At 37.0% G+C, this 13,758-nt stretch overlaps 1 protein-coding gene across 1 annotated transcript in view; it reads left to right on the top strand.

The window, feature by feature from the left end:
• Dsg4 (desmoglein 4) overlaps window positions 1–13,341 on the top strand; it is a 53,037-nt gene extending 39,696 nt beyond the window's left edge. The window contains 7 exon segments of the mRNA XM_013014807.1: window positions 167–306; window positions 3,442–3,657; window positions 5,885–6,184; window positions 8,283–8,422; window positions 9,648–9,711; window positions 10,862–11,076; window positions 12,577–13,341. Coding sequence (XP_012870261.1) covers window positions 167–306; window positions 3,442–3,657; window positions 5,885–6,184; window positions 8,283–8,422; window positions 9,648–9,711; window positions 10,862–11,076; window positions 12,577–13,341 — 1,840 coding nt within the window.
• Window positions 13,342–13,758: the final 417 nt, after the last annotated feature.

Raw genomic sequence — 13,758 nt, 5'->3', positions numbered from 1 at the left:
AATGTTTTAACATGGGACTCATATATACACAAATACATACATTTTCCAAATCAAGACAACTGGCACCATAAATAATATATAAGCTTACTGCATCATTGCTCTTCTGCAATTTAAAAGTAATAATTGTCATAGAAGCATAATGATAAATTTATTTATTTAAAAACAGGTATATTATAGGGCATGATGCAGGCAGCTGGTTAAAAGTTGATTCAAGAACTGGTGAGATACAGTTTTCTAGGGAATTTGATAAGAAGTCAAAATATATCACCAATGGAATGTATGCAGCAGAAATCCTCGCTATAGATGGTAAGAAAATTCTTTTCAATATTACAGATAGAATACTGTACTAAATATTGCAAATATTGCTATCTTAATGTCAATATTTGAGTGACTCAAAATGTATCATGTAGTTGTTTTGGAAAGATTCATGGTAAGTTCTAAGCATATAAAGAACTGAATATAATTACGTTTATAACCATAATTTATACTTCAGCCATTATTTAAGCATAAAGCCTATAAGTTAAAATTGTATAAATAAAGTTCAGTTTCTGTCTAAGACCTCATCTGTTAAGTATATCTAACACTATTAGTACAGTATGTTAGAAATATTTAGCTAACTCAGGGCTCTGAGTTGTATACAAAATGTTCCCAACAACAAAGGAGGAGGCTACAATACTTGATAAGGAATGTACTCATTACCTTGACTATGTAATTGTAACCCCTCTGTAAAGTATTTTCCCAATTAAAAAAAACAAAATGTTCCCAAGAATGTGGTTATAATGATAACTATATATAGCTATATGTAGCTATACTATATATATAATATAGCTACAATCAGAAACCTGTACAATCACTACTTAATTAGACTTGAGATGCTCTGAACTAGGGACCAAAGGATCATTTCAAATATAAGATTCCATTCAAATTAAAAGTCTATAAACATAGATACACCAAATTAATTTGTAACTAAGTCACTTCTCCACCAAAAATAATCCATGACACATTCTTCCTGGTGAGTAGCAACAGGAGTTTGTTTATTTATCAATAGTGATTCTTCAGAGCAATGTCTAGGCAACCATCTGATACAGAACAAAACAATGGAGAAAGGTCAGTAGACAGGAAAGAGGAGGAAAATTAAAGTGTGCCAAATAGATGCCTATTATAAAATAAATATGGCAGGTTGGGGCATTCATTTCATATCTGACTTTTATAGTAGACAAACAGAAAAAGATAAATGAGCAGAATAAAATTCAAAAAGGAAATCATGAGAAAGTTCAAGAAAGCAATATCTGTACAATCTGGTCTTCACCTTGAGGTTCACTTTTAACATTTGGGCAAGTTATATAAGATATTTATTATTGGCATTTTAGAGGGACTGTTTCCAAAATGAATTCTAATCATGCTGGTCACATCCTATGTTTGACAATTGATCGTATGTGAAATCTTCAGTAGAAATTAGAATAAAAAAGTAACCACTTCATGTGAAAGAAGAGTGTATAATCAAACTGTAACAGGAGCCAGGGTTGCTCATACCTGTAATCCTTGCCACTCAGAAGGCTGATTTCTGAGGATTAAACCTAGAAGCCAGTCTGGGCAAGAAAATCTGTGAAGTTTTATTATTACTATTATTATTCTAGAGTTTATTGGATCTTACTGTTTATTTTTTTGTATGTATTTTATTGTAAAAATACTGTACACAGAGGTTACAGTTACATCAGCAAAGAAGAGTACATTTCCTATCGGGAATTGTTGGCTCCTCCTTTGTTATCTCCAATGAACTTCCAAAAAGTCGGAAGTGGATCTGTGGCTCAAGTGGTAGAATGCTAGTCTTGAACACAAAAGCTCAGGGACAGTGCCCAGTCCCAGAGTTCAAGCCCTAGGACTGTCCAAACACACACACACACACACACACACACACACACACAAACACAAACACACACAGGATACTAGGAGAAAACTAAATGCAAGGCTCAGATGTTATGCACACAGCTGTCCAGATGGTTCTGTCTAATACACATGTAGAGGCAGAGGCAAACCCTACAACCAAGATCTTGAGCATTGATTATCATCTCACAAGGTCATCATCAGAAAGCTAGAAAAGATAGAGAATAATAAATAATGCATTCTATAAAATAATCTGATGTCTTTCTAGTGAGAGAATGAGTGATTAGATACATTAGATGGCCCAGTGCTGAATCAGGTATAACAGACTGCACAAAATTATGTGGAATATGAATAAACACTTGGTTTATTATTATTTTATTAATACAGTGACTCTACCAGTTAGTCATACAAAACATTTTTTGTTTTTGTTTTTTTGTGCTGGTATTAGAGATTGAACTAGGGCCTAGGCACTGTCCCTTAGATTTTTTACTCATCTGATATTTTACCGCCTGACCCAGTCCTCCATTTCCAGCTTTTTTTCTAATTAAATGGATATAAGAGTCTCCTGGACTTTCCTAACCAAGCTGGCTTTGAACCATGATCTTCAGATCTTTAGATCTGAGTAGCCCTAGCTACTCAGGTGTGAACCACATGCACCTAGCACAAGAACTACGTGCACTAGACAGGATAATGTATTCTACTTTACAAATGGGAAATGTAATGCTTCTTTGCTGGATTAAAAAACCAAAAATGTGGATCAGAAGGGAAGAGAAAACTGGGAGACTGTGAGAAAAGGGATGAAATTGAGCCAAAAGAGATGTATTCTTTACCTGACTTATGTAACTGTAGCCTCTCTGTACATCATCTCTATAATAACAGTAAAAGAAATTTAAGCAAAAAAAAATTCATTCACTATAACTGAACATAGAGTAGGAAAGTAGATGAAACTCAGACTTCTAATTGTTGTTTTCTATTTTTTAATAAATTATACTAGGCAAATATGGTTTCAAAAAGCTTAATGGTACAAAAAAGATCAAATAGATTTATATATGTTTTCAAGAGAGCCATTTCAGAGAGAAATGGAATATATTTGAATCAATAATAAAAACAAAATTATACACTCAACTGTTTAATTTCCACAAAAACTACAGACAGAGTAAGTTAGCATGCTTAATGTAAGGCTATCTGTTGCACTGGCATCTAATTTATTGAAACAAAGTAAGAATAGAAAGCAGTAGACCTTGAAAGGGGAACATTTAATTTCCCATTTTAGCATGCTTAGGAATTCATAGAATGGAATAAAGATTACATTTAAAGAAGAGTGAATGCAACATGTAAGTCTTGAATGGGGAAAAATGGTTCAAAAACACCCACTGTAAGTAGAAAAAAGTGCACAAGAGCAAGAGTAACTGCCGATCATCAAAGTAGGCAAAAACCTGCCATGTTTCACAGGTTAACTCATACTACTCCTCTAAGTAGCATCATTATGTGAGATGAGCAAGACTTTTGTTTCCCTGACACCCTTTACTTCAATACCCATGATGCCTTACTTTTCAGATGGCTCTGGCAAAACAGCTACAGGAACTATATGTATTGAGGTTCCTGATGCCAGCGATTACTGTCCAGTCATCTATTCTGGAAGAACCATCTGCGTTGATTCTCCATCAATCTTTATCTATGTTAGTGACCATTCTTTCGGGGCCCCTTTTACTTTCTGCGTTGTTGACCAGCCATCAGAGGTAGCTAACATGTGGGATATCCAGACAATAAATGGTAAGTGGAATGAAAACATGCTCATGATTCAGGCCCAAAAGCAAAATGTATTAGTAAGTAATAAAGTTATTTATACTTTATATTCTTTTATATATTTCTTGTTCTATGACTTTCATGTGCACAAAGTCTGTTTAGAAAAATATTAGGCTGAAATAAAAGTCAAAATATTCCATCCAGTCCGGAGCCAATGCCTCACGCCTGTAATCCAGCAACTCAGGAAGCTGAGGTGTGAGGATAAAGGATCAAAGCCAGCCCTGGCAGAAAAGTCCCTGTGGGATTTTTATCTCCAGTCAATGCTAACCTTAATCAATAAAGCTCAGGGACAATGTACAGACCCTGAGTTCAAGCCCCCTGACCAACAAAAAAAAAAATAAAGTGTGTGTGTGTGTGTGTGTGTGTGTGTGTGTGTGTGTGTGTGTGTGTGGAGAGAGAGAGAGAGAGTTCATCCATACTTCTATTCTAAATAGTCATGTATAAATACCATTTTATATATCATGCTATATAAGTGGGTAGAAAAGTAATCTTTGCTCAGTTGACGTAAACAGAACCTGTGACTAAGTCTCCAAACATTAAACTTCCCTATTTTCAAAAGTTTGGATCGAGTCACATAGATGTCTCTGAAATCCAGGTATCTTAAAATATGCTTAGACATTCCCTTGTTACTTAGGAGCACAGAGACCAATGAGATGATTGTTTTATCAAGGGCTATAGTTCAGATTTTTTGTAAGTGTAAATCACTTCAAGGGCCCAATAGCTGAGCAATGGCTGTGTAAACTATGGTGTAGAGGGTTCACATTCTTAATGTAAGTAAGTATTAAAACCAGAATCATTACATCTTTATAATAAAGAATACATTCACCAAAGACTGCAAGGTATAATATAGATCCCAAAGAAGCACATATATGTCTGCTAACTGCTGCTAGCTAAAAATAACCTGACATAGAGTTTAAAAAAAAATAAAAAGCATAGATTTCAGAAAAGGTACTTTACCTACCATGGGTTCTCCTCGAAATGTTAAATGTGTAATAGAAAAAGAAATGCCACGAGAGAAGCTTCTTTGAGAAAAGGTATCTCCTTAATTTTGTATTCACCTGCGCACATAGGAAAGATTTAACAGGAAAGGGAGACGTTCCCGACTCCACGGCCCATGGTGAGATGGAATTCTTTCCACCTCTTTGAAACCACCAAACTTCATCAGTCACAAAATTCACCAGATGTGAAAATCCTAAATTATAATACAAAATGTCATTGATACATATTTGGTCTAAGAAGAAAATCAGTTGTTTTTTTTTATCATCAACTTTCTAGTTTTTTTTCAACCAAGCCCCTCCCTTTAATATTTAAAGCTAAGCACATTCAATCAATTCTCATTAAGTAAAAACAACTCTAATCCACTTCCCCCTATTCTTCAGTTATTCAAATAGGAATTTCTAACCATTTTTCTCCTTCACATATTAGATATTCTGAGTAAATATGTAAGAAAAATATGCTAGCTGGGTGTGGTAATACATACTTTCAAAAATAAAATACAAACAGAAAGCCTGAGTGAGTAGGGGACCTGTCTCAAAAATGCGTGAGGCCTTAGATTTTAATATTCAGTACTATCAAAATAAAAAGTCTACATAGACCTTGGTGTGAAAAAGATACTAAAAACTTGTGAACAAAAATTGCACAACAAATATTTCTAGAACCAGCTGATATTGTAAAAGAGAATGTATATAACAATGTGCTATGATATCTTTTGATTATTACCTTGTGGACCAGTTAGATTTTGATAGACCCTGATGGCTTATCTTGTATCTAACTGAAGGTAATAAACTATACTAAAAAATCCGCAATGGTAGCACAGAGAATTTGAAGGCTAGCTATTGAAATAATTTTAATTGAAGAAGCAATAATTTCAATCAAAAGATAACTCTTTGAAGATGAATTTGTAAACTGTAATCCTAAATAGAAGTCTTCCAATATTTTCTTTTAGCAGAATATATTTATTCATTAAACATTTGTTGAGTATACATTATATGTAAAGCACTATTGAGCAATAGAGTCCCTTTCCTGCTTTGTAAAATTGACAATGTAGTAGGAAACAGTAGGAAACAGCTAATTTTAAATGAAAACTGAAAATAAAAGGACAAGGCACTCCATGACCAAGAGCCTAGACACCTCAAATTCCAAGATTGTCTTGATTATCAAGAAGAGCAACCTATTTTTTTCCCTTCTTTTTCAGGAACATCTGCAATCCTTACAGCTCAGCAACCTTTATCTCCAGGAACTTACCAAATTCCAATCCTAGTAAAGGACAGCTATAACAGAGCATGTGAATTGCCCCAGATTGTACAGTTGATTGCCTGTGTATGTGACAACAATGTGTGCTTGCACTCCAGTACCACGGGCATCTATACTGGGGATGTGAGCGGGGCGACTGACATCTATGGATCCACCACTGATGATGGAGTTGGAGAGTCAAATGTCCGGCTTGGACCCTCAGGGATTGGCATGATTGTGCTGGGCCTCTTACTGCTACTCTGTAAGTACTACATTAAGTCCTGTTTTCCCAAAACTCTCACCAGCCTTGCTAGGAGGGCTGGATTCATTTGGCACAATGTTCATGTGCTCTGAAAACAAACAATGAGACTGGTAAAGGTATGGAAATATTTGATGGTGATCCCTAAGTAATATATGGCTAATGACAGTACTAAAGATGGGAAATGTGAAAAATCACTAAGTGTCATATACTAAAGCATAAAATCATAAATCCCATAATGGAAGTTGCATTAAAAGGTTTTAAGAGTAGAGAGCAAGAAGCAGTTAATTCAAAGAAGAGATATTAGGAAAATCTTAATGGAAGAAGTGGATTGCACGGCATCTAGAAACCAGAGGATTTTCTTGGAAGTACGATGTACATGAGGAAATCCAGAATGGAAACTGGAGCAGAAAAGGAGCCAAGAGCTGAGGATGTTGACCAGTGGTAGAGCACAGGTTCAGCATCCATGAGGTCCTCAATTGACTCTCCAGTACCAAACATTAAACAACAAACAAGATTGGGAGAAGCAAAACCCCACTCAGGAGGTAGAGAGGTGTGAAGATAGGTTGGGGGCCAGTGGAGAGGTACAGTCCTGGGGTTTGGTCCTCGGGAAATGAAGACTTTAGGGCTCAAGGAACCAGCTCAATCTGAGGTAGTAAAACACAAGAAGGAGTTTAGGGAAGGAAGTTTACTTCTGGATTTTGAACTAGCAGGAATAAAAGGACCTCCCATCAAAACTTTTCAAAAGAAAATTCTCCTTTTTGGAAATTTAGGGTGGAGGAAAAGGAAGAGGGGGAGGAAGACTAGATAAGTTCTTAATTTTAGGTTTCCCCTAGTAAGCTTAAATTTCATGGGATTCAAACACTACATTCTTAAATTTTAAAAGGTTTAAATTTTCAAGCCATATTTCTAATGTCTGAGCATAAATTAAAATATCATTCCAAACTACAAGAAAATAGAAATTGTTGTGAAATAATCCCACATTATATTAAGAAAATACTATTTATGAGTGATTCTCAAAATAAAACTTACGAGTGATTCTGAAAATGACATGAGAGACATTTTCAAGAACATGAACCTAGGAAAATGAGTGGAATTGACAGCTTTTATAAATCAGAGGTTCTTAACCCTAGCCATACCTAAGAATGACATAGAGACCTCTAAAATAACTCACATGTAAGCCCTGACCCAAATGACACTCAAGCTTTAGTATACTTAAAAACTTAGTAATTAAGCCTTTAAAAAGCTAGTGTCAAGACCAAACATAATAGTGCATGCCTATAACACCAGTTATAGGAAGCACAGGCATGGTTGGAAGCTGGACCAAGCAAAACCACTAGATCCTATCCCAGAAATAACTCACACAAAAAGGGCTACCAGTTCTGAAATGGTAGAGGATCTGCCTAGTAAATGTGAACATCGTAAAGGCAAAAGGCATTTAAAACACCTCGCCTGTCTCATACTGTCACTCAGAACATAGCACCAATAGAATATCAGATGTTTACCATGTGATTGCAAAGATGACTGAGACTGGCAAGCCCCTGCCCTAGCCAGGAAGAGATTCAAATTTCCAAGTATGATTTCTACTGAACATGCTTTGCTCTCAGACCATTATAAGGTTCAGAAACATAAACTGAATCATTGTATGTTCAGGAAGATACACACAAAGATAGCTCATATATGTATACCTATATTATATATGTGTGTGCGTGTATGTATGTATGTATATTTATCTGTGTGTCTACACATTTACAAATTCACATACACGTCTATGAGATGTCAGGAGTCACACTTAATTGGAATCCTTAATATGCCACCAACTGGCTCATGTCACTTGAGCCATGGGGAAGATCGTATTTTACTTTCCAAATCTATCAGAGAAGAATCTGGATTACATGATCTCACACTTTATCAATTAGTCCTAATTGATCTAATGCATATGTCCATTAGATGTCCATAATAGATATGTCCTTTTGATTCTCAGATGGGGAGATTGATGCTTTTATCTTTATCTTGTGGTTCTAACTAAAACACCACACAAATGACTCATTCGTTCACCAATATTAAGCAATAGGGGTTAACTCATCACTTTCTTGGGCAGTGTCACCTCTGTTGCTGCTCATGTGTTGCTGCAAACGAAGACAGCCAGAAGGGCTGGGGACAAGGTTCGCCCCTGTGCCTGAGGGTGGAGAAGGAGTAATGCAGCCGTGGAGAATAGAAGGGGCCCATCCAGAAGACAGGGTGAGTGCACTGTTCCTGGTCAGGGAAACTAAGTCTGGCTCTGAATAGAAACGTTAGTGTGAAAATGTTTACTATGTACAAATAATACATGGTGATAAAAATGAGGCACAGTAAGTTTATATGCCTCAATTTACAGCCTGCATATGAAAATTTTAAAAAATTAGCATGGCTTGAAAATTATACCAAATGGAAATGAATAGCTCTCAACTTTAAACTGTTTAACATCATACATGTATTTTAGTGAATAGTGCTGCAATAAATGGTTGTGCTGGTGGCTTATTGCAGCACTATTCACTATAGCCAAAGTATGGAGTCAGCCCAGATGGCCCTCAATAGACAAATGGATCAAGAAATGTGGTTTACATACAGGATGGAATTTCATCCATTAGAAAGAATGGTTTAGTACCATTTGCAAAGAAATGGAAAGACTTGTAAAAAAATATGCTAGGTAAAGTAAGTCAGGTCCAGAGAGACAAAAAATCCATGTTTTTCCTTATATGTGGAAGCTAAATTTAACTTACAAACCCGTAAGTAAATATGTTGGGTGGTATGCAAGTATATACAAATGTATTGATTGAAATATGGTAGATTCAAGGGAGATCTCAAATAGTATAGTTCCTTTGAAAGACAAAAATCAAAGTTCTGCGAAAGAAAACATCAGGTAACAGGTACTTGAAAGAGGTAGGTGTGGTCAAGGGAAAAGGGGCAGACAATTGAAGAGGACAAGAGGAGGAGAATGCAGGCAGTAACTGGATGTATACCCTTCAGAATTAAGAATGCTGAGAGAAGGGAGGATGGGGTAAGGATAGGAGAGAATGTTGAAAGGGGTGACATTGATCAAGATATATTGACCACATGCTGGAGGTTTATGCCTGTAATTCTAGCTACCCCGGAGGCTAAGATCTGAGGATTACAGTTCCAAGCCAGCTGGGGCAGGAAAGTCCCTGAGACACCGATCACCAATCAACCACCAGAAAACCGGAAGTGATACTATGTCTCAAAGTGGTAGAGTGCTAGACTTGAGCAAAATAGCTCAGGGACAGCACCCAGGCCCTGAATTCAAGCCCATGACCACCACCACCAACAACAACAAATATATATATATATATATATATATATATATACATATGTCATAAACTGCTTTGCTAAGTGGCAATTCCTTTGTGTAATTATCTAATGTTTTTTAAAAATATGTATTTTAATATCTTCTCTTTTTTCTTTTCAGGATGCATTAAATGTATGTCCACCCATGACAGCTTCTAATACCCAGGATCGTATTGATTCCTCTGGTCAGTGGACACTAAAGTCTGTTTTTCCTTTGACAGTTTGAAAAATCATTCAGCTAGACGAATGTAAAAGTAGACACTTTCCGTTAGAAAAATAGGATATCTATTAGTTCCCCCGAGAGATAGTATATTCAGAGGAAAAAGTGATGTATTTAAAGTTGCCACATTAGCTTTCGATCTTAAAGTCAAGCAAAGTATATTACAGCAAGTAAAAGGGCAAATTCTGAAACCAAAATGCTGGGGTTAGATCACTAACTCTGCCATTTACTACTAAGAAATCTTTGGGCAAAACCTAACCACTTTTTGCAAAAAGAGGTTTTAGCAAAGAACCTGCTTCAGAATGTTGCTATGAGGAATAAATATATACACCTAATTTATATATATATATATATATATATATATATATCTGCTATAGATACATGTTAGTTATAATATATATGTGTGTGATTCTGAATGCATTAGAATAGTACCTAGCAGAGACTACAGGTGTTCAAAGGAAAGTAAACACAGCCTATGTGCTCTTCTACTAATACATTGAAGAATTTTTCTTAAGTTCACATATACTATTGGACCATCAGTATCTTGTAACCTTCCTAGATTAACAGTCTGATGCACACCAAAGAATACTGAAAAAAAAATACCCATCCATGATTAAGCCAAGCAGAATGACTGTATAATTCTAGAGAGGCAGATTTCGCAGTGCTGATTCCTTCGTATCCAAAGCTCGATCCCTTCCACTCAGTGTTTAGATTGGCTGAATATTCCTGAGAGCCAGCTCCGCACCCAGGGCCCCAGTGAATGCGGACATGGAGCCTTCCGGGTGGGGAGTATGCGCCCTCCTGGCTGGGAAAGCTCTATGCAAAGCCCAGAGACCCAGCTCCTCTCTGTAACTTCTACAACTTCAACCAAGATTATTCACACAAGCCAAGGCCATGTCTGAGGGCTGGCTGAATCTGTTGCTTTTTTAAAAAAAAAAAAATCTTCCAACTTGGAGATTCTGAATAGAATTACTGAGTCTGTTTATCTTATCTTTCCAGAACCTTCTCTGTGGCATAGGGTGGTGGGTTGTAGGCATATAGAGACTGCGAAGTGTGGGGATGCAACAGTGACAAGGGCAACCCTCCCGCTGGAATGAGAACTCCTGTCTTTGCAGAAATCTACACCAACACCTATGCAGGAGGAGGCACTGTGGAAGGGGGTGTGTCGGGAGTGGAGCTCAACACAGCAGTGGGAGCAGCCGCAGGCCTGGTGGCTGGAGGTGCTGCCTCGGGAACCTTGAGGAAGAGGAGTTCCACCATAGGCACGCTGCGGGAATACCAAGACACTGCTGGCTTGAACATGGCCTTCCTGGACAGCTACTTCTCAGAGGTGAGTCTCTTGCACAAAGTCTCCACAAACTCCTGCAAAATTGTGCCAATGTTCCCTTCAACTTTAAACATCACCACCACCACCACCACCACCAGCAGCAACAACTTGTGATCCAATCCAGGCAATGATCCTGTTACCAAAAGGCTATTTTTTAAATTCTTTTATTGTTATTATAAAGGTGATGTAGAGAGGGGTTACGGTTACGTAAGTCCATTACCAAAATATTAAGTAGCAGAGATAGTTTTGCCTTAATTTCAAGATGCCAATCCATTCAGCTCTAATAATAGAACTGAGCGTCTGGTACAAAACCAGGGAGAAAATATCAGGTGACATTGTAAAGGGATGATTGGTTTTAAGATTTGATTCCATAACTGGTTGAGTCTGGACAAGAAGTTCACTTTTTATCCTTTCCTGATCTTTCATTATTTTAATGGAAAAAGGAAGTTCTGCATATTCCACAGGCCAGCCATGGCTGTGTCTATAATTTCAGCTACTTGGGACACAGGATTATAGTTTGGGACCAGTGCAGGAAAAACAACAAAACATAATCAAACAAACAAAAAATATCAACTACATCTTTACTTAGAAGGTGATTCAAGTATATAGCGATGCACTAGTGTCATCCTAGCTACTTGCCAGAACATCGTCAGGGGACTGAAGAAGTCCAGGGGAACAGAAATACAAATTAAACCATAAAGGGCTGGGGGCATTGAAATTAGTAGAGTGCTTGTCTAGCAAGTATGAGGTTCAGCGTTCAAAACCTCAGTACTCTCAAGAAGAAGAACAAGAAGATAAAAGGATTCAGTGGAACTTTTCAAGGGCCAAAGCAGATGAGGGGAAATGGAAGAGTAACTAGCAGGTCTCTGCTCTCATTCCTCCCTTTTCAAGCAGAGATTCTACTCTCATCTGTTCTCTTCTACATATTGAGCTCCTACCTAAGACTATACTTTAAAAGCTTTGATTTAAAATTTGGGGCATCATAGAAAATAACCTCCTAGTGCCTTTCTTTGGCTAACCCTCACCCCAGAGAGCATCTAGCTCTTTTAACTTACAACAGGAAAAAACTTCATAAACATTCTGACTATGCTCTCTGAAGTTTAGAATGCTTTCGTTCCAAATTGATCACATGACTCTTAAATAAGTATTTTGAACATAACTGAACACCTTCAACTTTTTTCTAGACTACCTCAGAATCCAAAAAATATATATCCCAAATATCTAAATACCTCCATTGATTCAAATACTTAATGAAAAAAATGTGTTAACTTTCAAATAAGAGAATTTCACATTCATTCTTCATATTTTGGGCTCATGAATACACACCAATCTCCTAACAATATCTATTATGTTAGTGATACACTCACCCAAACATCAATTCTTCTTCCATTTCTTTTACATAAAATACTCTTAGATCAACTTGCTCTGAAGCTTTGCTGTTATTCATCATTGGTCGCTTTAAAGAAAGAATTTTGTAATTTTCCATTCTTCTTCTAATTTTAGAAAGCATATGCATATGCAGATGAAGATGAAGGCCGACCAGCCAATGACTGCTTGCTCATTTATGACCATGAAGGAGTAGGGTCTCCTGTGGGCTCTATTGGTTGCTGCAGTTGGATCGTAGACGACCTAGATGAAAGCTACATGGAAACTTTAGATCCAAAATTTAGGACTCTTGCTGAGATCTGCTTAGACACAGAAATTGAGCCATTTCCTTCACAGCAGGCCTGCATACCTATTAGTACTGATCTTCCTCTGCTGGGACCTAATTACTTTGTCAATGAGTCTTCAGGAATGACTCTCTCTGAGGCTGAATTCCAAGCAGAAATAGCAACGTGTGAACCTGTGATTCATGGGGATATCATAGTGACTGAGACTTACACAACCACTGAACCATGTGTACAACCTACTACAATTGTATTTGATCCTCAGCTTCCCACCAATGTTGTTGTAACTGAAACAGTAATGGCACCCGTCTATGATGTTCAAGGTAATATTTGTGTGCCTGCTGAGATAGCCAATACCCACAATGTATACTATGCCGAGAGAGTGATGTCTAGTCCTGGTCTGCCTGACATGAGCAATACTAGCATGGCTGATGGTTGTATGGGACCTGTGATGAGTGGTGGTATTTTAGTAGGACCAGAAATTCAAGTGACACAAGTGTGTCCAGACATTCACATAAGCCAAACCATTGGTTCTACATCCCCAATAACATCTCGACACAGAGTAACACGATACAGTAACATACATTATTCCCCACAGTAAGAGCTTCATGCTCTTCTTATGCTCAGTATTCTAGATGGAGACCTTTGTAATTACCAGTATAACCATCAAAGATATATGATGTACTATATTTAACAGTCAACAAATATTCAAATATTCTAAGTTCAATGACATCCTTTGATTCTAGTTTTTGCAGGATAAATATGGCTGAGCACTTTAGGTAAGCCCTGTGTACTTCTTTCAGATTTTAAATAATGTGCCATAAAACTTGAAGATAATGTTGTACATCCTTTAATGCAGCTTCTAGCCCATAATTCCTTTTGCAAGTCCCACAGGTCTTGAGCCCTGAAAAAAACCAGTCATGTAAACCAGGATACTCTTATTCTTGGAAATTGCAAATGTTCTTTATACATTCGTCAGCCATGATTTTCTTTAGAGTCATATTTCTATTAAAAATTT

The sequence above is a fragment of the Dipodomys ordii genome, unplaced genomic scaffold (assembly GCF_000151885.1).
Source record: "Dipodomys ordii isolate 6190 unplaced genomic scaffold, Dord_2.0 Scaffold25, whole genome shotgun sequence".
NCBI classification, from domain to species: Eukaryota; Metazoa; Chordata; class Mammalia; order Rodentia; family Heteromyidae; genus Dipodomys; species Dipodomys ordii.
Note: the sequence above shows the minus strand (reverse complement) of the source record. Positions and strands in the feature narration are given on the sequence as shown.